General features: G+C 43.8%; 1 protein-coding gene across 3 annotated transcripts in view; it reads left to right on the top strand.

Moving 5' to 3' along the window:
* COG2 (component of oligomeric golgi complex 2) overlaps nucleotides 1-16,014 on the top strand; it is a 329,606-nt gene extending 313,592 nt beyond the window's left edge. For all 3 annotated transcript variants that reach the window (XM_040429435.1, XM_040429434.1, XM_040429436.1), the window contains one exon: nucleotides 15,463-16,014. In XM_040429435.1, coding sequence (XP_040285369.1) covers nucleotides 15,463-15,558 — 96 coding nt within the window. In that variant the 3' untranslated portion in view covers nucleotides 15,559-16,014. The remainder of the gene's footprint in view (nucleotides 1-15,462) is intronic.
* The last annotated feature ends 10,559 nt before the right edge of the window (nucleotides 16,015-26,573 follow it).

The raw sequence follows: 26,573 nt of genomic DNA, 5'->3' as shown, positions 1-26,573 counted from the left end.
AGGCTTCTGCTAGAAAGCTGAACATGAAGACTAACTTCATCTTTCAGCATGACAACGACCCAAAGCATACATCCAAATCAACAAAGGAATGGCTTCACCAGAAGAAGATTAAAGTTCTGGAATGGCCCAGCCAGAGCCCAGACCTGAATCCGATTGAAAATCTGTGGGGTGATCTGAAGAGGGCTGTGCACAGCAGATGTGTCACGACTGTGACTGATCCAGACAGGTCTGGGAGGAGAAGGTCGCAGCGACTTGCTACTCGCGATAGCTTGTGAGTTTGCTCCGTGGTTCAGGGTATGTCATCTGGGTTTTGCCTTGTGAACCTTTTTGTCCTGACTGGGAGTTTGTAGGCATCCTTCTCAGGTGAGTCCTGTCTGCCACTCCCAGCTACTATATTAGTTTCAGTTTCACTTGCAGTCATTGCCAGATATAGTCCTTACTTCCAGTGCTACTCTGACCTTGGAAGGAGATCGTTTGATGGTGTTGCTGTGGAGCTCTTGTCCGGCGTGGACTGTCGTGTTTGGGATCGCCTTCTCTGCTCGTGACTGGATAAGTCTATCTCTGCTGTTGTTTGTTTGTTGCTGTCTTCCCCTGTTGTTTTCCTAGACGTGAGTGATGGTGACTAGCGCTCCCATCAGCCTTTCCCCAGTCCAGTCTTGTTAGGGCGACTGAGGGTTTGGGCATCCTGCTCGCCGCACGGGTTCACACCCCGTCTAGGGTATCAGGGCAGACAGGTGCCAGCTTAGGGTTAGTCAGGGGTGGCCATTCTATTTCCCATCCGTAGATAAGGGTCCCCCTTCCCCTCAGTCTGGTGCGACACGACTGCTGCTGGGATAGCGGTCGTGACAGTATATCTGGCCTTTTAAAAAAAAAAAAAAAAGTGACATTTCTTTTTTTTTTTTTTTTTTTTTTGCTTGCTGTTTTGCTTTGTATTTTGTCTGTTCCACTATGGATCCGGTTTCGGTTTTGGCAAAACAATTACAGGGGTTATCCCTTGAAGTGGCAGGATTAAAAGCAACAGTGCTGCAGCAGCAATCCTTGAGTTCCACCGTTGCTACGGGAAACCAAGGTACTCCTGAGCCAAAAGTGGCTTTACCTGATATTTTCTCAGAAGGGAGAGACCTATTTGTAACCTTCAGAGAAGCTTGCAAATTGTTCTTCAGGTTACGCCCTAGATCCTCCGGCGGTGAGGAACAACGGGTGGGCATTGTATTTTCTCTCCTGCAAGGAGATCCGCAGGCTTGGGCTTTCTCCCTACCATCAGACTCTCCGGCCTTACGATCAGTGGAGGAGTTTTTTGAAGCCCTGGGTCTCGTATATGATGACCCGGACAGGGTCTCACTGGCTGAGTCTAAGCTACGTAGACTTCGGCAAGAGAACCGGTCTGCTGAACTATATTGTTCCGAATTCCGTAGGTGGGCTACTGATACGTTATGGAACGACTCGGCCCTTAGGAGTCAGTTCTGCCAGGGGTTGTCTGAAAAATTAAAAGACGCGCTGGCGGTATACGAGGTCCCTGGGTCTCTTGAGGCTGCTATGTCTCTGTCCATAAGAATCGACAGACGACTCAGGGAGAGACTATAAAATTTTACGGAGGCCTCTATAGGGCAGGGATCGGTCTGTTATGGTCCAGTCGAACCAATGCAAAAAGGGGGCGCCACTAGACGGGTGAATCCTCCTAAGTTTCGCCATAGGTCAGAGGTTTGTTTTCATTGTGGGGGGAGGGGTCATTTTGTAAAGGTTTGTCCCTCAGAACCCAAGAGACCACAAACAAAGGAGCCGCCGGAAAACTAGAGTCCCCAGATTGTGCGGAGGAGAACAGTCTGGGCGTATTCGTTTCCTCCATACGCATGTCTCAGTTTTTGTTGTCCGCTACCGTTGAGGCGGGCAATAAAACTGAGATCTGTTCCGTCTTTTTGGACAGTGGGGCGGGGGTCAACTTGGTGGATTCACGGTTTGCTCAGGCTCTGGGTTTTACTCCGGAACCGGTATGCAGAACTATTCCTGTTTTTGCCATCGACTCCTCCCCTCTTACTCAGAGAGAGGTTAACTCAGATCATCCATAATATCCATCTGCAGGTAGGGGACCTCCATAAAGAGCATATCTCTTGTTATGTCCTGGACGGTCTTCCGGCTCCTATGGTATTGGGGCTTCCCTGGCTGGTGACTCACAATCCAGTGGTGGATTGGCAGGCCGGGGAGATTGTGGAGTGGAGTGAACATTGTAAGGACAACTGCTTGAGTAGTAGGTGCTCTACACTCTCTGTAACATCTTTACCTGCCTTTCTGTCAGATTTTATGGATGTGTTCTCTGAGAAGGGTTGTCAGGGGTTACCACCTCATCGTCCATATGATTGCCCGATTAATCTATTACCTGGGGCAAAACTACCTAAAACCCGGTTATACAATCTTTCCGGCCTGGAGAGGAAGGCTATGAAAGATTATATTTCGGAGAGTTTGGCTAAGGGACACATCAGACCCTCTTCTTCACCTGTGGCTGCAGGGTTCTTTATCGTTAAAAAGAAAGATGGGGGCCTACGTCCTTGCCTGGATTTCCGGGAATTAAACCGGATAACTATCCGAGATCCCTATCCTCTTCCTCTCATTCCCGACCTCTTTAATCAGGTTGCTGGTGCTAAATGGTTCTCCAAAATGGATCTCAGAGGAGCCTATAACCTGGTTCGCATCAAAGAGGGGGATGAGTGGAAGATGGCTTTTAATACTCCGGAAGGGCATTCTGAAAATCTGGTCATGCCATTTGGTCTTACTAATGCGCCTGCGGTATTCCAACATTTTGTCAACGATATTTTTAGTCACCTTATCGGGAGATTTGTTGTGATATATCTTGATGACATCCTGGTCTATTCCCCAGATCTGGATACTCATAAGATCCATGTGAGACAAGTGCTGCAGATATTAAGGGCCAACAAATTGTTTGCTAAGTTAGAAAAATGTGTGTTCGCCGTAAAAGAACTGCCATTTCTGGGGTATGTGTTGTCAGATTCAGGTTTCCGCATGGATCCAGAGAAAGTCCGGGCGATTATAGACTGGGATCTGCCTGAGAACCTGAAGGCATTGCAACGCTTCCTGGGGTTTGCCAATTTTTATAGAAAGTTTATAAAGAACTATTCCTTGGTGGTCAAACCACTGACGGACATGACCCGAAAGGGATCCGATTTTTCCAAATGGTCACATGCAGCCAAAACTGCCTTTGCATCTCTGAAGGAGAGATTCACCTCGGCCCCTATTCTCGTACAGCCAGATGTCTCGCTTCCTTTTATTGTAGAGGTTGACGCATCAGAGGTGGGGGTGGGAGCGGTACTATCTCAGGGCCCGTCCCCTGGTGAATGGCGTCCGTGTGCTTTCTTTTCGAAGAAATTGTCTACTGCAGAAAGGAACTATGATATTGGCAACAGGGAACTTTTGGCTATTAAGTTGGCTTTTGAGGAGTGGCGTCATTTTTAATCGCCCGGGGGCAAAAAATACTAAGGCGGATGCTTTGTCTCGAAGTTTTCCTGGAGGGGGTAATGTTGAGGTACCAGAGCCCATTTTGCAAAAGGGGGTGGTGGTCTCTGCATTACACTCAGGTTTGGAGGGGAGGGTGTTGGAAGCTCAGGGGGACGCCCCGGCCTCCTGCCCCTCGGGTAAACTGTTTGTGCCAGAAAATTTACGACTGGAGATACTAAAAGAACACCATAACTCCACACTGGCAGGACACCCAGGTAGTAGGGCAACCTAAATGGCGCCAGGAGGTGTTGAATTTTGTGTCTGCATGTGCTACCTGTGCTCGTTCTAAGGTAGATCATACTCGTCCGGCAGGGCGTCTTTTACCTCTGGCCATCCCCAACAGGCCTTGGACGTACCTGTCAATGGATTTCATTAAGGATCTACCAGTATCAGCGGGTTATTCTTGTAGTTGTTGACAGATTCAGTAAAATGGTGCACTTTATTGCTCTTGCCGCATTGCCTAATGCTAACACACTGGCTCAGGTTTTTATTGACCACATCGTGAAGCTTCACGGGGTCCCTTCCGATATTGTTTCGGATCGTGGTACCTAATTAGTTTCTAAATTTTGGAAAGCTTTTTGTTCTCGTTTAGGGGTTCATCTGTCGTTTTCTTCATCTTTCCATCCGCAGTCCAACGGTCAGACTGAACGTACCAATCAAAACCTAGAGACATATTTGAGATGCTTTGTTTCCGAAAATCAGGAGGAATGGTCATCTTATTTACCGTTAGCCGAGTTTGCCATTAATAATCGTCGTCAAGAATCCACCGATAAGTCACCATTTTTTGGTGCGTATGGTTTCCATCCTCAGTTTTGTACGTTTAGTGAGGGGGGGGCCGTCTGGGATTCCCGAGGAGGAACGATTTGCGTCTTCACTTTCTTCAGTGTGGCAGAGTGTGCAAGAAAGTTTGAAGAGAATTGGTGGTAGATACAAACGTGCGGCTGATAGGAAGCGCTCTGAAGGTCCGGACCTTGGGGTGAATGACTTGGTGTGGTTGTCTACCAGAAATATCAAGTTGAAGGTTCCCTCGTGGAAATTAGGTCCGAGATTTATTGGTCCTTATAGGGTAATTAAGATCATTAACCCGGTGGCTTTTCGTCTGGAGCTACCTCAGACTCTAAGGATCCATAATGTCTTCCACAGATCTCTGCTTAAGAGATATGTTGAACCTCCTGAACCATTGCCACTACTGCCTCCACCGGTGGTTGTTGATGGCAGTCTTGAGTTTCAGGTAGAAAAGATTGTTGATTCACGATATGTTCGCCGCTCTCTTCAGTACCTGGTGCACTGGAAAGGTTATGGTTCCGAAGAGAGAATGTGGGTTCCAGCATCAGAGATAAAAGCGGACAGACTCATTCGGGCTTTTCATAGCTCCCATCCGGAGAGGCCTGGTCTTGAGGGTCCAGGGGCCCCTCGTAGAAAGGGGGGTACTGTCACGACTGTGACTGATCCAGACAGGTCTGGGAGGAGAAGGTCGCAGCGACTTGCTACTCGCGATAGCTTGTGAGTTTGCTCCGTGGTTCAGGGTATGTCATCTGAGTTTTGCCTTGTGAACCTTTTTGTCCTGACTGGGAGTTTGTAGGCATCCTTCTCAGGTGAGTCCTGTCTGCCACTTCCAGCTACTATATTAGTTTCAGTTTCACTTGCAGTCATTGCCAGATATAGTCCTTACTTCCAGTGCTACTCTGACCTTGGAAGGGATCGTTTGATGGTGTTGCTGTGGAGCTCTTGTCCGGCGTGGACTGTCGTGTTTGGGATCGCCTTCTCTGCTCGTGACTGGATAAGTCTATCTCTGCTGTTGTTTGTTTGTTGCTGTCTTCCCCTGTTGTTTTCCTAGACGTGAGTGATGGTGACTAGCGCTCCCATCGGCCTTTCCCCAGTCCAGTCTTGTTAGGGCGACTGAGGGTTTAGGCATCCTGCTCGCCGCACGGGTTCACACCCCGTCTAGGGTATCAGGGCAGACAGGTGCCAGCTTAGGGGTTAGTCAGGGGTGGCCATTCTATTTCCCATCCGTAGATAAGGGTCCCCCTTCCCCTCCATCTGGTGCGACACGACTGCTGCTGGGATAGCGGTCGTGACAAGATGCCCTCGCAATCTGACAGATTTGGAGTGTTTTTGCAAAGAAGAGTGGGCAAATCTTGCCAAGTCAAAATGTGCCATGCTGATAGACTCATACCCAAAAAGACTGAGTGCTGTAATAAAATCAAAAGGTGCTTCAACAAAGTATTAGTTCAAGGGTGTGCACACATATGCAACCATATTATTTTATTTTTATATTTTTTCTTCCCTCTACCTAAAAGATTTCAGTTTTTTTTTCAATTGAGTTGTACAGTTTATAGGTCACATTAAAGGTGGAAAAAGTTCTGAAATGATTTTTGTCTAATTTTTTTTACATCACAGAAACCTGACATTTTAACAGGGGTGTGTAGACTTTTTATATCCACTGTATATACAGTGAGGAACAAAAGTACTGTATTTGAACACCCTGCGATTTTGAAAGTTTTCCCACTTAGAAATCAGGGAGTGGTCTAAAATTCATTGTAGGTGCATTCCCACTCAGAATAAAAAAAAATAATCTGGTAATCACATTGTATGATTTTTTTTTTTTTTGTTGTCTAATATCTTTTTAACATTTTGTATAAATGGTAAACGGGACATTAGGAAAACCCATATTGCATAGGTATAGATGCGACGGTTTGGATCCGAACAACAAGCAGGTCCCTTGAACTATCGTAATTTATGAACAAATGCTTGTGAGAGGTGTGGCTAAGGACATTGAGGGATATTAGACGGTGGGGATTTTGGGGTGGGGTAGATGAATGGGGGAAGGTAGGAGGGGGGAAGAAGGGGCAAAGGGTTGAGGAGGTACATCGGGTGTAAACAGAAACGCATAACTACGGTTTGATGTCAGCCATTAGCATGTTTCAGTCTGAAGCCTTGGAAAAAGGCTGATATGTTGAGGTCTGTGTTCAGTGATTCCTTCCGGGATTCCACAGCGATTGTGTGTGAGTTGTATACTCGTTTGGTAGCCATTTCTTCTTGGGATTATGATTCTCCAGATGTCACACCGTTCCCAAGCGAAACAGTTGTTTCGGTCTGTCTATCTATTGAACATGCCAGGGGCTTCACTGGTTGGTGAGAGTATTAATTAGTTTGGAGATGAGTGATTTATGTTATGTGCATAGGTTTTTAGTTCTATAGGCCTTCCAAGGAGCCCACAGTCTACCAAATTTCTAATGGGATCTGTTGGCCCAGCCAGCCAACTCCTCCATGAGGTACATTTGATCCACCTTTGCCATTGGGCAATATCAGGGGGGTTTGGGTTAAGCCAATGAAGGGGATTTAACGATCTAGCTGCCTGGACCAACAGTGTAGGAAGATCAGATGTCCTGGGAGACCAATTGCCCGAGGGAAGCCACAATAATACAGAGATAGGTGAGAGTTTTATAGAAGTATTACATATCAGGTTTATTCTATTTTCTACCTGGGACCAGTAGCCTTTGATCAGTGGACATGACCAAAATATGTGGCTCAATGAGCCCTTTTCTACTAGGCAATGCCAGCATTTGTCATTGTCCCTAAATCCCATGTGGTGGAGTTTACTGGGGTTGTACCACCTGGTCATTGTCTTGTATGAATGCTCTTGAATTCTAATGCATCATGAAAAGCCATGGGATCTCAGGTGGATCTGATCTATTTCCGCTGTAGTGAAGGATTTTCCCAGGTCCTTCTCCCAATGTGTTATGTAGGCGGGTGTACCTTTGGTGTTCATAGATTGTAGCATTTTGAATAGAAGTGAGGTAGTGTGTCTAGGAATTGTATCAGAAGTCAATATTTTTTCAAACCACGTTGCCTCCGGCACCTCTCTATATTTTGATTGTAGAATTAAGCAAGAGCGCTTAAATTCTGTCTGGCTTAGAAAGTTGCCTTCTTTAACGTAGCTGGAGTAGAGTTGCTCTATATCGAAGTGTGTCTTAGTCATAGACATTAACTGTGAGGCAGTTTAAGACAGTGCCAGAAGGAAGGAGGCTCTACAATGTCGGGTTGGAGAAGGAAAGGCAGAAGAGTAGAAGGGAGATATCTAGGGGGGGTCAGAGAGCGGAGCTTGGTTTGTCTGCATACATTTGATGGTGTGAAAGATCCCTTTGGGCAAGCTATTAGTCAGTAGGGGTGGGGGGGGGGGTGGGTCTAGAATGCCCCAGAGACCTATCATTTGCTAATCAGACATGTTTGCTAATTCTATGTCAGCGCCCAACGTTCTAAATTTAGGAATGCGTATTAGGAGCTATTTCTTCTGCTGTGTTGCTCTATAATAGTTTATTATATCTGGGAGTCAAAAGCCTCCTTGACTTTGGTCTCTGGCCAATCTATCATAAGCTATCCTCGGTTTTTTGCCCTTGCATAAGAAGGATATGAATAGGGAGCGAATTGATGCGAAGAAAGATTGTGGTAAATATATTGGTACCATTTGCAACAGATATAGAAATTTTGGCATTATATATGTTTGTAGGAGATTTTTCCGACCCATCCAAGAGACATAACATTTGTTTTAGAAGGGGGGAGTAATTGGCATGATATAGTTGGAAGGGTTTATTAGTCCAATATATTCCCAAGTATTTGAGCTTGTGGTGTTGCCATTTAAAGGGGAATGAGGAGCTTAGTTTCTGAATTTGTCATGGTGGTAGGTAATATTTTACGTTTCTGATTTGGTGTAGTTAATTTTGAAATTGGAAAGTATTCAGAATTTGTTGAATAGTTTCATTTCTAGTGGTAGAGCTTTAGTGGGATTGGTAATTAGGAGTAATAGATCATCTGCAAAAGCAGCGCATTTGTGTTCTACCCCTCTAATCTTTAGGCCAGCAATATTTGGGTTGTTTCTTTTGGCTTGTAGCAGAGTCTCCATGACAATGATGATAAGAGTTGGGGAGAGCTGGCGGGTTCCGTTACATATTTGAAAGGTTTTTGATAGTGTGCCATTTACTCGGACCCTAGCGCTAGGACAGCTATATAGGAACATGAGAAACAAAGAGAAAAAGAGCTCATAGTACCAAAAATATATAAATTTTATTAGAACATGATAAAAAATAACAGAAATAGAGAAAGCTAATACATATGATGCCGTTAAAGATGATAATGAGAGCGGAGAACAAAAAAGAGAGCGCCAGCCCGGGAGGAGAAACACACGGATGGAAGAATGGAATAATAAAGTATATTATAGTATATAACATGGGAAAAGAAAGTGCTGGGTACAATGCCCAACCCGTGTAATAAATAAATGATGGAACCATTAGGTGCCAGGTAAAGCAGGGTCAACACATGCACCCCCAATGGCATAAAAAATGCAAACACAAGTAAAGATAGAAGTATGTTGCATAAAAAGACCAAGTGTGGGTAAACAGCAAGATCATATAGCCAGAGGGGGGGCAGCAGGAGACCGAAGCTCACCTAAACAAACCGTGTGCAAAGAGACCCAGGGTGGCGCTACCCCTGGTCTCTTTGCACACGGTTTGTTTAGGTGAGTTCCCCTCCCTGCCTTCTCGGCATCTGTACTGAGAAGAATAAGGGGGAGCTTTTTGTCTGTCACTAACTTGATGGCATTTAAAATCCTGCTAGAATGTGAGTTCCCCTCCCTGCCTGTTACAAAACCATCTTGATCTGGATTTATCATCTTAGGTATTAGTTTATTTAGCCTATTTGCTAAGAGCTCGGCCCAGATCTTCACATCCAGGTTAAGAAGGGAGATGGGCCTATAGTTACCACAAACTGTGCTGTCCTTGCCTTCCTTGGGCAGAATTGTGATAGTTGCTTCTAACACCTGTTTTGGGAGGGCTTCTCCAATCATTAGAGCCTGGCACCAGGTGATGATTTGGGGGAGTCGTGTGCGCAATAGCTTTTTATAGTATCAGGCAGGGAGCCCGGTAGGGCCCAGAGCTTTGCCTTGTGGTAGGGAGGAGATTATTTTTGAGAGTTCCTCTGACGTGATTGGGGATAAAAGTGAAGAGATCTCTTCGTCTTTGAGGGATGGTAGGTTTAGGCTTGCTAGGAAATGGTCGATTTGGGTATCTTCTGTTTGGGCAGGTTTATATGGCGGTATATTATAGAGTTTGTGATAGAAACGGCAGAACTCGGCAGCTATGGTTTTGGTATCTGTAGATACCACTCCTTCGTTTGTTTTGATACATTTTATGTATTAAGCGTCCTTGCGCTTCTTGACTAAATGGGTCATTAGTTGATTTCCTTTGTCCCTGTGTGCATAGTATTCAAACTTCGCAGTCTGGTATGCTTTTGCGTAGCGGATGTTTAATAGTTCCTTTAATTGTCGTCTGAGGTCATTTAAGTCATCTTGCACTTTCCGTGCTTCGGATTGCTTCTGGATGGTTTCCAATGATGCTATCTGTGCTAATAGGGAGTTCATCTGTTTGTCTTTTTCTTTTGACTATAGTGCCCAATGCTATTAGTTCTTCTCTTATGAAGGCTTTGTGCGCTTCCCAGACTATGGTCTGTGAAGTATCTGAGGGTTTATTTTCTTCAAAATATGACAGTTTTTGTGTAAGGTTTGATAAGTGTTTTTCTGAGTCTAGAAGGGTCTCATTCAGACGGCAAGTACACTCTCTGACCGGGAGAGATGAAAAAGACAGAGAGGTGGTAGTTGGGGCATGATCTGAAATTGTGACCTTACCTATCATGGACTTTCTTAGCATATTTCAGTGGTTATCAGAGATGAGTATGTAGTCTAGTCTTTGAAATGTGTTATGTACCTTAGATGTGCCTGTGGAGGTGTCCATTACTGGATTGAGGGTGATATTCAAATCGCCTCCGACTAGCCGTATTCCCTCGGCAAAGGAATGGAATTTGGCCAGTGTTGATCTCAGCCAACTATGTTATTTGCTATTGGGAGCATATAGGCTTGCTAAGGAGATCAACACATGGCCAATATTGCCCTTTACAAAGACAAAGCGACCCTCTGGGTCTGATTGTGTTATGATGTATTCAAAGGGAATATGTTTAGCTATGGCTATACTGACACCTCTTGCCGCTGATTTATATGTGGAGTGGTACCAGTGTTTGAAAGGAGTTTGTGCTAAGGTGGGAATTTTATTGTTTTTCAGATGGGTCTCCTGGAGAAAGCAAATATCAGACCTGCTCTTCCTCAGGAGATGGGATCTCTTTTGTGGAGAGTTGAAGCCCCTGACGTTAAGACGTTGTGGGTATAGTCGCCATGATGGTGTATTATGCCATCTGGTGTAGTCTCTGGTGTTTGTGGTCCCGAAAATGGAACAATGTGTAGGGCGCTAGGTCTTGAAATATTTGAATGGCCACACCTTCATATGCCGAGGACTTCCTCCCCTTTGCTGCCTGAAGTATAGCTGGGGTGTCTTAAAAGCTGAGCAGCCCGCAAGCCACATCTCGTGGTGGTACATCCTTGCCTAGGGATGGGCGCAGATATCTTTGTATCCTCTCAATGGAGACGGGTTGGGTTCTCTCTTCTCCAAGGAGGTCTGCGAAAATTTTCTGAGCCATGGCGCGCAGGGCCCTGTAGTCGATGGATTCTGGCATGCCTTTTAGCCTGATATTCTTTCTCAGACTCCTGTTTTCTTGGTCTTCGACCAGAAGGAGCGCGTTGTTGAGAGAGTCTATTTGAGATTTCAGGCAGTGCGATTCAGCGGTGCTGTGATCGGTGAGTAGGTTTGGTTGGATTCTAGTGATTCCACTCTATGTCCCAGTGCCCTTATGTCATGCCGCGTGTCCCTGAGTTCCTGCAGCAGGGGGGGCGAGTGCTTGGGAGAGAGAGTCTTTTAGAAAGGACTTAGAATATCGTTATTTTCTACTTGCGGTTCATCCCTGCATTCCAGCACGCTGTCCACACCGGCATCCTCTCTCTCTTCCTCCCCTGAGTCAGGTGCAGTTGAACGCGGCGCCATCTTGTTCATTCGCGCCAGAGAAAGCGCCAGCTTCTTACTGACCTGTCCATCTCCGCTTGTTCCTTGTTATGTTTGGGGGTCGTAGGGTGGTCTCTGGGTCTGTCCCTCCCGATCTTGACCATACTAGCTGGAGTTTAGGCGTCTTTAGTAATGAAAATGCGGGTCTGTGGAGCAGGAGCTCTTTCTCAGACCTCCATCTCGCTCTGCGGTCAGTCTCCGGCCCCCACATTGTATGATTTTTAAAGAATTTATTTGTCTTGCACTGCTGAACATAAGTATTTGAACACCTGAGAAAATCAGTGTTAATATTTAGTACAGAAGCCTTTGTTTGCAATTACAAAGGTCAAACGTTTCCTGTAGTTCTTGACCAGGTTTGCACACACTGCAACAGGGATTTTGGCCCACTCCTCCACACAGATTTCCCCTAGATCTGTCAGGTTTAGGGGCTGTCGCTGAGCAACACTGAGTTTTAGCTCCCTCCAAAGATGTTCTATTGGATTTAGGTCTGGAGACTGGCTAAGCCACTCTAGAACCTTGATATGCTTCTTACAGAGCCACTCCTTGGTTATCCTGGCTGTGTGCTTCGGGTCGTTGTCATGTTGGGTCGTGGGCTGGGTCTTCCATCTTCAATGCTCTGACTGAGGGAAGGAGGTTGTTGCTCAAAATTTCACAATAAATGGCCCCATTCATGCTCTCCTTAATACAGTGAGGTCGTCCTGTCCCCTTCGCAGAAAAGCACCCCCAAGCATGATGTTACCACCCCCATGCTTCACAGTAGGGATGGTGTTCTTGGGATGCAACTCATCCTTCTTTTTCCTCCAAACATGAAGTTTAGACCAAAAAGTTCTACTTTGGTCTCATCTGACCACATGACTTTCTCCCATGCCTCCTCTGGATCATCCAGAAGGTCATTGGCAAACTTCAGACGGGCCTGGACATGATGACTAGAGCAGGGAAACCTTCCGTGCAATGCATGATTTGAAACCATGACTGCGTAGTGTTCTACCGACAGTGACCTTTTAAAACTGTGGTCCCAGCTCTCTTCAGGTCATTGACCAGCTCCTCCCTTGTTCTGGGCTGATTACTCACCTTTCTTATCAGTGATACCCCACGAGGTGAGATCTTGCATGGAGCCCCAGTCCGAGGGAGACAGACAGTCGTCTTTAGTCTCTTACATTTTCTAACAATTGCTCCAACAGTTGATCTATTTTCACCAATCTGCTTGGCAATTGCCCCGTAGCCCTTTCCAGCCTTGTTCCTCACTGTGTATTTGTGTATGTGTATATGTGTGTATGTGTATATATATATATATATATATATATATATATATATATATATATATACATACCGTATTGTTCGCTTTATAAGACGCACTTTTATTTCCCCAAAAGTGGGGGGAAAATGTCTGTGCGTCTTATAAAACGAATACTAGTGAGCGCTTCCATTATGGAAGCGCTCACTAGTATGTATTAGGAGCGGGGAGCGAAGCGCCGCAAGCGCAGGTAATATTTACCCTTCCTGGTCTGTGCCACGGCTCCTCTTCAGCTGTCACGCTCCCATCTTTCTGGCCTGCTCTGCACTGTCCTGACCCCGTACAGTGTCAGGACATAGTGCGCGCACTATGATCTGACGCTGCACGCAGTCATGTGACAGTGCAACGCAGGCCGGGAAGATGAGAGCGCGACAGCTGAAGAGGAGCAGGACAGGTAAGATGGACAGGAAAGATGATTTTTTATTTTAGTCTGATCTGAGGTCTGATGGGCTAATCTGAGGTCTGGGGGTACTGATGGGCTAATCTGAGGTCTGGGGATACTGATGGGCTAATCTGAGGTCTGGGGGTACTGAATGGCTAATCTGAGGTCTGGGGGTACTGATGGGCTAATCTGAGGTCTGGGGGTACTGATGGGCTAATCTGAGGTCGGTCTCGGGGTACTGATGGGCTAATCTAAGGTCGGTCTGGGGGTACTGATGGGCTAATCTGAGGTCTGATTGGGGGTACTGATGGGCTAATCTGAGGTGTTATAAGGCTCTGAGTGGGCTGATATGAGGTCTGATGAAAAATATTTTTTCTTATTGTTCTACTCTAAAATCTGGGGTGCATCTTATCATCGGGTGCGTCTTATAAAGCAAAAAATACGGTATATAGATATATACACAGTTGCAAGAAAAAGTATGTGAACCCTTTGGAATGATATGGATTTCTGCACAAATTGGTCATAAAATGTGATCTGATCTTCATCTAAGTTACAACAATAGACAATCGCAGTCTGCTTAAACTAATAACACAAAAATAATTAAATGTTACCATGTTTTTATTGAACACACCATGTAAACATTCACAGTGCAGGTGGAAAAAGCATGTGAACCCTTGGATTTAATAACTGGTTGAACCTCCTTTGGCAGCAATAACTTCAACCATGTATGCTTCGTGGTGGTTGTTTCATACCAATGGTACTCAAGTGTACGAAGTAACTCTGCTTGTAGGATACTCACATATAGCTCAGCATTGAGACCACCATCTATCCTGGTCAAGTATCCAACACCTTTTGGCTGTAAAACAACCCCCCGTATCATCAGGCTTCTTCCACTGAACTTGACAGTTACTTCAATTATCGATCTGTTAGCCCTTTTTTCCCTTGTTTCTTCCAGACCCATTTGCATCCACCAGAGCCCATTCAATTGATTTCTGTCTCATTGCTCCAAATCACCCCTTTCCAATCTACTACTGTCCACTGTTCGTACTTTTTTGCAAACTCGATCTGACGCTGCTTATGATGATATTAAAGTCAAAGCTTCTTTACTATTTTTTGGGCCACCATTCCAGACTTGTGTAATGCACGTTGCTTGCATGGATGTTTATGATTGTACTATTACAAAGCATACAAGGCACCTCCACTGCCATGTTTGTCACACCAGAACTGATAGAACTTGTGATGATTCGACTTGTTGACTTCGATATTTTGCCTGGACGTCAACCTCTTGGCTTTGGAATGGATGGAGGGACTTCATTTTGTATTCTTCCAAAGGTCATGGCACTCACATGATGCACTTTGGCAATTTTTTTGTCCGAGATACTGCTATGGATGAGCTGGATGATGCTGTTTCTCTTTTCTTGGGAAATCCTCTTCATGGCTGCTCCTGGATTCAAACCAGTAACCTTTCACTTGGGAATCAACCTAATAACAGACTATTAGAGAATGTGAGAACAGGCTGTTTTTGTAGTATACAAGAAGATAAATATTGTTCCACCACCAGGAGCAAAACAGTAACAATGCAGTTACATGACAAGAATCTGCATAACTGCTAAATAGTTGCAAGTCCAATTTATTTATGAGATAGCCAAGATGATGGTAGTCTCACATTAGAAGCTGTAGTGGGTGGTGAGATGTGGACAGTGATGGCCAGTTTGCCATGCGGTCACCGGGAGCAGGCAAACAGCCCGATGAAGGCCCCCAGCGGATGTTCTCGTAACTGCCTGCTCCTGGTGACCGCATTTGTTACAGACCGGCTCGCGGCGCAGGCACAGGTAAGGACTTCCTGTGCATTGCCGGACTTGTGATTTAAGATGGCAGCCCGCATGTGTACGCGGGCGAACACGGCGAACTGGCCATCACTGGATGTGGAGCCTGGAAGTCAAAAGTTCAAAACATTGATACCCTTTTGCTCGTCCGTGTATGTCCAGGAATCTCTTTGGTAAGAATAGTTACTAAACAGCAAGAGCTAGACTGAGACAATGCAAGCTAGTGCCAGGCATAGACTTGTCCCTAGCCGTGATATTTGGCAGTGGAAAATGCTGCATTGTATGTCTTTATGGTTTTCATTGAATCAACGTTTATCATCTATCCACATGATAGGTAACAAGTGTCTGATCACTGGGAGCTCTTTACTGAAGTATGCTTTCTGCTGTTTCATGCATAGTACATTAAACTGATAGAAATAGCACTGTAAATGTCATTGATTGCATTTTTTTTTTTATAACATTTGCTTCTGTCAGGCATTTTAATCTTTTACTGTTTTCTCTCTTCCCTTTTAGATTCAGAATTTTGGATTGTGTACAGATGACTTAAAAAGCTTTTCAGCTCTTAAAGAGTTGGTTCAAGTTGCCAGGGAACAAATCATAATGGAATAAAACAAATATTTAATTGAAGAAGAATTACAATGATTGATTTACATATTTTTCATCTGGTGCTTTACAGGTTATCACTTCCCGGTTCTCTAATTACAAAACTGATCTGATTGATATTACTATACTAATAAATATATAACCTTCAATTCGCAGCGTATGAAATTATTAGTCATGTTACAGTATATTTAATTTTTTTCGGTGCAGAAATGTCATTTTAGTTACTTTTAATTGTAGTTGAGTTAATAAGTGGTTACCTCTCTGCCAGGAATGGGATAAAGGAGCACCCTTGATTTTGGGATTTGTGTAGGTCATACAGCAGTCAGATTCTATTGATATCATGGGAAAAAACTCATTTAATATTTTCAAACCCCCTTGGTTACCTTTTATGTGTATAATATAAATATAGATTTCTCTGTTTAGCCTTTTTGGTTTTGTACAAATAAATTCCTTTAAACGGTTTTGCTATTCTCTCTAGCTTTGTTGATATGTTAACACACATATGCTGTAAATACATATATCGAAACACAATGAGAAATATAACTTATTGGCCTGCATTAATCAAACCGTTTGTGTTTTTGTATTTTTTTGTCTCATTTTATTCAAAATATGCACACTTTGCCATATGTATACACAACATGACAAACGTGAGTATGTTGCCCATCTCGAAGCTCGCATTAGAGATCTGGAGCTAAATGCAATTTTAACCCCTTAAGGACTCGGCCCTATTTCACCTTACGGACTTTTTTTGCAAATCTGACCAGTGTCACTTTAAGTGCTGATGACTTTTAAACGCTTTGACTTATCCAGGTCATTCTGAGATTGTTTTTTGTCACATATTGTACTTCATGACACTGGTAAAATTAAGTAAAAAAATATATATTTTTATTTATAAAAAAAATACCAAATTTATCAAAAATGTGGCAAATTTCTAAGTTTCAATTTCTCTACTTCTATAATACATAGTAATACCTCCAAAAATACGGTAGTTATTACTTTACATTCCCCATATGTCTACTTCATGTTTGGATCATTTTGGGAATATTAAATTTTTTGGGGATGTTACAAGGCTTAGAAATTTAGAAGCAAATCTTGAAATTTTTCAGAAATTTTCAAAAACCCAATTTTTAGGGACCAGTTCAGGTCTGAAGTCACTTTGCGAGGCTTACATAATAGAAACCACCCAAAAATGACCCCATTCTATAAACTACCCCCCTGAAGGTATTCAAAACTGATTTTACAAACTTTAACCCTTTAGGTGTTCCACAAGAATTAATGGAAAATAGGTGAAATTTTGAAATTTTATTTTTTTGGCAGATTTTCCATTTTTATAATTTTTTTGCAGTTACAAAGCAAGGGTTAACAGCCAAACCAAACTCAATATTTATGGCCCTGATTCTGTAGTTTACAGAAACACCCCATCTGTTTTCGTAAACTACTGTACGGGCACACGGAAGGGCGCAGAAGGAAAGGAATGCCATACGGTTTTTGGAAGACAGATTTTGCTGGACTGTTTTTTTTGACACCATGTCCCATTTGAAGCCCCCCTGATGCACCCCTAGAGTAGAAACTCCAAAAAAGTGGCCCTATTTTAGAAACTACGGGATAGGGTGGCAGTATTGTTGGTACTAGTTTAGGGTACATATGATTTTTGGTTGCTCTATATTACACTTTTTGTGAGGCAAGATAACAAGAAATAGCTGTTTTGGCACCGTTTTTATTTTCTGTTATTTACAACATTCATCTGACAGGTTAGATCATGTGATATTTTTATAGACCAGGTTGTCACGGATGCGGCGATACCTAATATGTATACTTTTTTTTTTATTTATGTAAGTTTTACACAATGATTTCACTTTTGAAGCCAAAAAAATCATGTTTTAGTGTTTCCATAGTCTGAGAGCCATAATTTTTTCACTTTTTGGGCGATTACCTTGGGTAGGGTATGATTTTTGCGGGATAAGATGACTGTTTTATTGGCACTATTTTGGGGTGCGTGTGATTTTTTTGATCGCTTGCTATTAGACTTTTGTGATGTAAGGTGACAAAAAATGGTTTTAGCACAGTTTTTATTTTTTACGATGTTCATCTGAGGGGTTAGGTCATGTGATATTTTTATAGAGCCGGTCGATACGGAAGTGGCGATACCTAATACGTATACTTTTTATTTTATTTATGTAAGTTTTACACAATAACAGCTTTTTTAAAAACAAAAAAAATTATGTTTTAGTGTCTCCATATTCTGAGCTATAGTTTTATTTTTTGGGCGATTGTCTTAGGTAGGGCCTAATTTTTTGCTGGATGAGGTGACTGTTAGATTGGTACTATTTTGGTGGGCAAACGCCTTTGTGATCGCTTGCTGTTGTACTTTTTGTGATGTAAGGTGACAAAAAAATGGTTTATTTAGCACAGTTTTTATTTTTTACGGTGTTCATCTGAGGGGTTAGGTCATGTGATATGTTTATAGAGCCGGTCAATACGGACGCGGCAATACCTAATATGTATACTTTTTTTTTTTTTTTCCTATTTTTTACCAATTTTTTTTTACTTTATTTGGGGAAAATGATGTTTTTGTTTATTTTTACTTGAAACTTTAGATTTTTTTGGGGGGAAAACTATTTTTTGTCCCACTTTGGGACTTGAACTTTTGGGGCTTTAATCCTTTACAATGCATTCCAATACTTTCTGTATTGGATTGCATTGGCTGTATGAGTAATACTGTGTGTATTACTCATACAGCTTCCGGCCTGTGAGATCCAGGGGGCTGGATCTCACAGGCTCGTCACCGGAAGGCAGCGCGATGCCTTCCTTAGACATCGCGCTGCCTTCCATGCCATCGAGTCCCCCCCACAGCTGCATGGGGACCCGATGGCACCGCCGCCGCAACCGCAGGTAAAAGCCGCAAACCGCAGGTCTGAATTGACCTGCGGTTTGCGGCGATTGCCAATACGGGGGGTCCCCCCCCCCCCCCCGCGTTGTGACAGGATGCCCGCTGAATGATTTCAGCAGGCATCCGGTCACAATTAACCCCCGCCGCGCCGCCATCTACTTTTAAACTTGGGACCTACCGGTACGTCCTGAGTCCTTAAGGACTCGGCAAACATGGTGTACCGGTACGTCCTAAGTCCTTAAGGGGTTAAGGGATGATCTACAAACTTGAGAGGGACATGCTGCTTACTAAGCAAACATTTAGGGGTTGTAAAAATGGAAGATGGAGATATGGGTCAGGAGAATCAGGCAAGTAGCTGGGTTAATGTGGTCAGGGGGAGTAGAAAGGATTATAGCAGAAATAGCAGCCATAGCACTAACAGCTGGATAGATAGCCGACTAGTAGTAGAGGGGGGGTGGTAGCGCAGGTAGGGGTAGACAGTTAGTAGTTGTAGGGGATTCTGTAATCAAGAAGATGGATAGAATAATTTGTCTCCAAAACAGCCTCAAACGAATGGTTTGACTCCTTGGTGATAGGTTTCGGCAAGTGGTCATATTCAACCTTCCATCCAAAGGAGCACTCAAAAATAAAGGGTGGAATCTGATTGGTTACTATGGGCAACTAAGCCAGTTCTACTTTACACCAGTTTGATAAATCTCCCCCCTGTGTTTTGCCACAAGAAGGTATAGAAGTACTTCTCCCACTGCCCTGGGTAGTGTACCTCATGGTGAGAGATCACTGACTGCTAGACATTATTAGACTGCGAGAAGCAGGATGGTTATTGTGGCTAAATTGACCACCTGTAAGAGCATGAACACACTGCGAACAGGCCCTGGACTCCCAAGCCAAACCAGCAGTAGAGAGGATTGTTTGGTCACTAACAAGCACGTGTAGCTTCCACACTTTGTCCACCATCCAGACACAGGTGGCGCTTTAATTACCAACCCGTGTAGTGGTCATGAATAAGAAACCTGTACTGCTACGGACTATAAATGTTTTGTCTTTAGTGACAAACCCAGGTTCTGTTTTTGATACAATGCTGGTCAGGTTTGAGTATGGATGCTTTGCAGTCATTGTTTTAATCCTTCCTCAACTGCTGGTGTGATGATATGGGGAGCAATCACATATGTCAGTCGGTCGCCCCAAGTAATGAGTTGCTTCTAATGGCAGGACTTCCATCTGGCATTTTCCGGCAGATTAATGCTAGCCTACACACTGCAAGAGTTTCCCAGGAATGTTTCCACCAGATTGTAACACATCCTTGGCTTGCCTGGTTGCCAGATTTATCGCCAATTAAGCATTTATTGGACCAGCTGGAATGCCAGTTTTTGCAACCTATGAATGTGTAGGATCTACAGGCCAAGCTGCAATATCTGTGGGCAAATGTGCTACAGGATACTATACAGAACCTGTATGCCTCCATACTCAACTGTATCTCATCTTGAATACAGGCTAGAGGTGGCCAAAAAGGGTATTTGAGCTTCCTTTCAACTGTACAGTTTTATCCTTTTACTCTAATATTGTAATAGCTTACATATATCATCATTAGATTCGCTCACAAAGCTCTACTCAATTCCAACAATTCCTTCTTGGTCTCAGAAATTCGGTTTGGTTCCGATTAGCCCATTTTTTTCTAATTGATTTGGACTGAACCAAATTGGATCAAATTGCCCTGGAAATTGGTATATACCACCCTCTAGTCTCCTAGAACTCAGAATTTTTAGGAAAACATGTCATTTTTTTATTTTTTGTATGATTTTCAGCTTTTTCTTCCTCCTCTCTAAGTTCTTGAATAGCAATAGTAAATCGTATCTGAGTGACATTGACGTACATTTGGACAAAATTGTTGGTACCCTTCCGTTAAAGAAAGTACAACCCACAATGGTCACTGAAATATCTTTGAACTGACTAAAGTAAATAAAAATCAGCTAAAGAAAATTAGATATTGCTTTAACAGAATCATTTTAAAAACTAATGAAACTGTCCTGAGCAAAAATGGTACCCCTAGAAAAGATTGAAAATAATTTGACATTGGTGACATACAGTATAAACTAAGGTGTGTCCTCTAATTAGCATCGCAGGTGTCTTCAAACTTGTATTCAGTCTGTCTATTTGAAGGGGGAAAAGTAGTCACTGTGCTGTATGGTATCGTAGTGTGTACCACACTGAACATAAACCAAAGAAAGCTTAGAAAATTATAGACAAACATGTTAAAACTAAAGACTATAGGACCATCTCCAAACTGCTTGATCCCGTTACTGCAGATGAACATGTTATTCAGAAGTTTAGGGTCTCTATGGGACTGTAGCCAACCTCCCTGGACTTAACCGCAAGTAGAAAATTGATGGCAAATTCAAGAGATGGATAATACAAATGGTAACCAAAGAGGCCAGAACTATTTCTAAAGAGATTAGAGGTGAACTCAAAGGTCAAGGTACATGAGTGTCAGATCATACCATCCATCGCAGTGGACTTAATGGAAGACAACCAAGGAGGAAACCACTGTTGAAAGAAAATCATAAAAAAGCGAGATGTCATTTGGACAAATGAGACAAAACTGGTGTTTTTTTAGCAAGTCACATAGTACCAACTATTGCTGACCATTGGCCAGATGTAAAGGCACCTCAAAACTTAAATTATTTACAAATGGTCCATAATACCAATAACGCCTTTTAACTTTATATGCCAATTCCTACTTTTAAAATGTAACATTTATTAGATCCTTGATATAAAATGTCTGACTAATGCCTCTTTCACACTTGCGTTGTCTGGATCCGTTGTGCACTCCATTTGCCGGAGGTGCCCGCCGCATCCGTAACAACGCAAGTGAACTGAAAGCATTTGAAGACGGATCCGTCTTCAAAATGCGTTCAGTGTTACTATGGCACCCAGGACGCTATTAAAGTCCTGGCTGCCATAGTAGTAGGGGGGAGCAGTATACTTATCTATGCGATCACGTCACCCATGCGCATGGGGCGCCCTGACGTCACTCTGAAGCGCCCCGGGAGCCGCACGGACGGTAAGTATACTGCTCCCCCGCTCCCCACTACACTTTACCATGGCAAACAGGACTTTAGCATCCTGGAAGCCATGGTAACCATTCAGAAAAAGCTAAACGTCGGATCCGGTAATGCGCCGAAACTACGTTTAGCTTAAGGCCGGATCCGGATTAATGCCTTTCAATGGGCATTAATTCCGGATCCGGCCTTGCGGCAAGTGTTCAGGATTTTTGGCCGGAGCAAAAAGCACAGCATGCTGCGGTATTTTCTCCGGCCAAAAAACGTTCCGTTCCAGAACTGAAGGCATCCTGATGCATCCTGAACAGATTTCTCTCCATTCAGAATGCATGGGGATAATCCTGATCAGGATTCTTCCGGCATAGAGCCCCGACGACGGAACTCTATGCCGGAACAGAACAACTCAAGTGTGAAAGAGCCCTAAATAAAGATGTTTAAAAATATCAGCTTTGTCACAGACAGTAGTTACTTTGTGTCAGTGTCTATTTGTAAACACTGTTCAAACCACAGTGTAATTAAACTGGCTTAGGCTACTTTCACACTAGTGGCAGGATGGATCCGACAGGCTGTTCACCCTGTCGGATCCGTCCTGCTGCTATTTCGCCGCTCTGTCCCCTTTGACTATAATGGGGACACGGCCGGAGCTCCGGCACAGCACCGCAGTACTTTTAGTCCAGCGGCCTCTCGCCGTGCTGCGCCGGAGCTCCGCCCCCGTCCCCATTATAGTCAATGGGGACGGAGCGGCAGTCCGATGGCATGGCGAAATAGCGGCAGGACGGATCCGACAGGGTGAACAGCCTGTCGGATCCGTCCTGCCGATAGTGTGAAAGTAGCCTTAGGGTATTTTCACACTTGCATTGCTGGATTCCGGCAGGCAGTTCCGTCGCCGGAACTGCCTGCCGGATTCGGCAATCTGTATGCAAACGGATACCATTAGTAAACATCCGGATCAGTCTCACAAATGCATTGCAATACCGGATCCGTCTGTCCGGAAAAGCGGATCCGGTATTTATCTTTTTCCGGAACGCTTGAGGCCGGATCCGGCATTAATGCATTTCAATGTAAAATAATGCCGGATCCGGCATTCCAGCAAGTGTTCCGGATTTTGGGACGGAGAAAATACCGCAGCATGCTGTGGTATTTTCTCCGTCCAAAAACCGTACAGTGAATGAAGACATCCTGATGCATACTGAACGGATTGCTCTCAATTCAGAATGCATTAGGATAAAAATGATCCGTTTTTTTCAGGTATTGAGCCCCTAGGACGGAACTCAATACAGGAAGAGTTTAACGCAAGTGTGAAAGTACCCAAAGGGATGTAGTGAGCCGATTTCCACGCGGTGTATTCAGCTCACTAAGCTTCTATCCCTGGGGGCACTAATGGGGGTATTATTGATTCTGGGGGGTCGCTAATAGGGGCATTATTAATTCTGGGGGGTATTAATGGAGGCATTACTATTACCGGGGTCACTGATAGGGGACATTATCCATTCTGGGGGTGCACTAATGAGGGCACTATTAATACTGCGATCCACATTATGACAATGCCCCCACAACCCTTTAGGGTGTGGCTTAACTTGGATGGTATTTTTTGCGGGGAAAGGTGGCAACCCTAATTGTAGCCTGTTCTGAAATGCATGGAAAGTACTGGCTCCTTTGTGGTTTTCTCTGGACATTATTCAGTCTAGCCTGTATATGAAGTGCCCAGAATGTATGAGGCATTCATGCAGACCATATGGGCTCCTTTGTTGAGGTTCTCCCTGCAGACCATATACTGTAGCCTGTTCGATACTGAAATGCAGCCCACACAATTTATTCAATTATTTAACAGACTGTTTGGGTTCCTCAGATGTTTTTGATGGTGGTAACTACCTGTACCAGTTCTCATAGTAGCCCATTCATTTAGCCTTTTTAAGTAACTAGAATGTGTGCTTTCCTTGAAAGCATTGATAGATATGTTAATGATATCATTTTGGGATATGTGCACTGAATAGAACAAATCTTTTGTTTTACTACTTTTGCCCAAGATAGCTCCCTTTGTTATGGGCTGTCGCCATATTCTATGAGCCACAACCTCCTTTGTGCTATGCGAGGCTAGTTCTTTACAGGATAGTAACATAGTTTATAAGGCTGAAAAAAGACATCTGTCCATCGAGTTCAGCCTGTTATCCTGCAAGTTGATCCAGAGAAATGCAAAAGAAACCCCTGTAAGGTAAAAGCCAATTTTCCTCACTTTAGGGGGGGGGGGGAAATTACTTGCCATGAGTTGACAATTTTAGAGATAATAATTTTGGATACATACATCTTTTGATTGCTTTTTTTCTGCTCTTTGGGAGGCCTGATGAACAAAAAAAAATTGGGTTTATAGTATTGGTGGTGATAGATGTGGTGATATGTTACATTCGGGACCAGTTTGGGTGAGCACAGACTCCTCTCCACTCACCGTGTCTGTCGTAGGTCCAGGGTGCTGTTGTCTTGTGTGTTTATTGTGGATATTCTTCTTTGAGCCTCTTCTCATTCTGCAGTATTGCAAGGGTTAATTCCTCATTGGGCTCGGTGTGCAGCTGCTAGGCTGTTTATATTGTGTAATCTGCTATATATACTGTGTTTGTCTCATTTTCTGCCTGAGCAACAAGTTCAATAGCTTGCTAGATCCTGCAAGAATGCTATAATCTGCTTGTCTGTGTACCAACTTCTGCCTGATTCCTGCATTCCTGACCTGAGCTGTGCTTTTACGCTATACTGATCCTGTGCTGCCTTCCTGACCTTGCACCTTTCTCAGATTTGCTTATTCTCTGCCTGCCACAACTGTAGTCTGTTAATGACTGTTAAAAGTTTTGACTGATCATTTGGTGGTTTGCGTCTGTGTCTCTAGCTCCCATGGATCATCTGTGATCCACATAGACTACTCCAGGAGGTAGCAGCCTGGTGGTTCCCCAGTCGCAAAGTCCAGATCCCTGTTTAAATGGTGAATACCAGGGGACTGCTAGAATAACATTCCACACCCACTACCCAAGGCCAGTTTCATATAATTTTTTATCTTTTTAACCCTCAAACCTTATTAAATAAAATTCTTCCTTATTAAAATCTTTAAGCAATTAATTTTAGTCCCACTGAGCACAATACCAATCACAGCTGCTATACAATGTACAGTGCTGTGCTTGGTAAGCTGCGAAAAGGCTGCGGCGCTCACAGGTGCGCCGGTGCCTTCTCAAACAGCTGATCGGCAGGGGTCCTGGGTGTCAAATCCCCACCTATAAGATACTGGCGTTGTGTTTGGTATGATGCAGAAAGGCTGCTGTGCTCGTAGGTGCGCCGATGCCTTTTCAAACAGCTTATCAGCAGGGGTTCTAGGTGTCAAACCCCCACCGATCAGATACTCATGAGCTATCCTCAGGATAGCTAATAAGTATAAGAATCTTGGAGAACCCCTTTAACAGGCTCTGTCATGACTTAACAGTACAAAAAGGGAAATTAGTTAAAATTGTTGTTACTGTCCCCATCATTGACTCTGCTATTCAGATTAGAATTACTATAAGGACATTCTCCCAGCTGCCCTTACAGTTTAGCCAGTTCAGTTTTGAGAGTAATAATAAAGGGCTTTTCTGGGAGTTTTACATTGATGACCTAGCCTCTGGATAGGCCATCAGTATCCGATAGGTGGTGGCTTCTCCAGCTTTGCCTAGGCCATGTGACGCCACAATTATCGGTCACATGGCCTAGGCGAAGCTCAGCTTCATTGAAGTAGAGAATAGCATAGCTGCTATACAATGTACGGCACTGTGCTTGGTTTGCTGAGAAGAAAGCCACAGCTCTTCTAGCCCCGATGCTTTCTCAAAGGGTTGATGGGCAGGGGTCCCAGGTGTCGGATACACTTCAATTAGATACTGATAACCTATACAGAGGATAAGTCATCAGAATTAAACTCATGGAAAACCTCTTTAAGGATCAGCTCCCCCAGTAGGTTCTCTTCCCGGGAGCAACTATATCCCTGACAATTCATTACCTGAAACAGCTAGAATGTATGGGTTTAGAGGGGTGGAGAGCCATTTGAAGGCTATAAAAATGGTGTATCTCACCCAGAGGAAGCTTGGTGAGAATAAGAGAGACTGGGGAAATAGGGTTTCACCTCTGTGTATCAGCCAGGCTGGTAATGCGAGGTCATTAGCAGCCAGCTGAGGAGCTCAAGTAAATATGGACTGGGCTCCTCAATCGGGGCTCCCACTCTGGGGAAGAAACATACTGCATCAAGGCCTGTGGGAGCCGGGACACTAACACTGTGTAAGCACTGTGTGGTGTTTTAGGGAGCTGGGTGGTAGACCCAGATCCCGATAGAGAGGGCAAAACTACTGTGTAGTTAGTGGCCAGATGGCTGAGGATTTATGTTTATGGGTTATGTTTGATGCCTGTAAGGGTGACAATAAAGCGGGTCGTGGCCAGTTGGCACCCAAATCTGCAGTGTTGGAGTGGTTTCTTTAGGTGTGCCAACCGTCTAAGCTGAGATGATGATGATCCTAGAGAGGACCCAGCGTTGGCACTATATATATATATATATATATATATACACACACACATACACACAGGAAAAATGGCGGCACTGGCTATAAATGAGTGAAAAATAGCGTGCACGATCCTAGGGAATAGACTTCTCACCCCACAATAGAATCCAGAAAAAGGACGTCACTCCAGTAAGATGAAAAAATGATGATACCTTTATTCAACCATCCGGTGCAACGTTTCGGCTCTAAATAAGCCTTTTTCAAGCAGAGATACAAGGTGAGTAAAAACAAACTTATAAGTGAATCAATTAAAAAAGACACACCCATCTCTGGGGGTGGCTACACAATTACAAACATGTGAGCGAATCCTGAAGACACATCCCACATCGGATGTGTTCACAAAAAAAATCAATGTCATGATAAAGAAGTGCAAAACACTGAGTGCTGAATAAAAAAACATATATATCACATAATTACACATTACAAGTGCATTTATAAATTACATATCCCATGTGGATCAAGGGACACATGCATCGATCGGGCACACATGACTAATCGATGCGTGTGTCCAGTACC

The sequence above is a fragment of the Bufo bufo genome, chromosome 4, assembly GCF_905171765.1.
Source record: "Bufo bufo chromosome 4, aBufBuf1.1, whole genome shotgun sequence".
In the NCBI taxonomy this organism is placed as follows: domain Eukaryota; kingdom Metazoa; phylum Chordata; class Amphibia; order Anura; family Bufonidae; genus Bufo; species Bufo bufo.
Note: the sequence above shows the minus strand (reverse complement) of the source record. Positions and strands in the feature narration are given on the sequence as shown.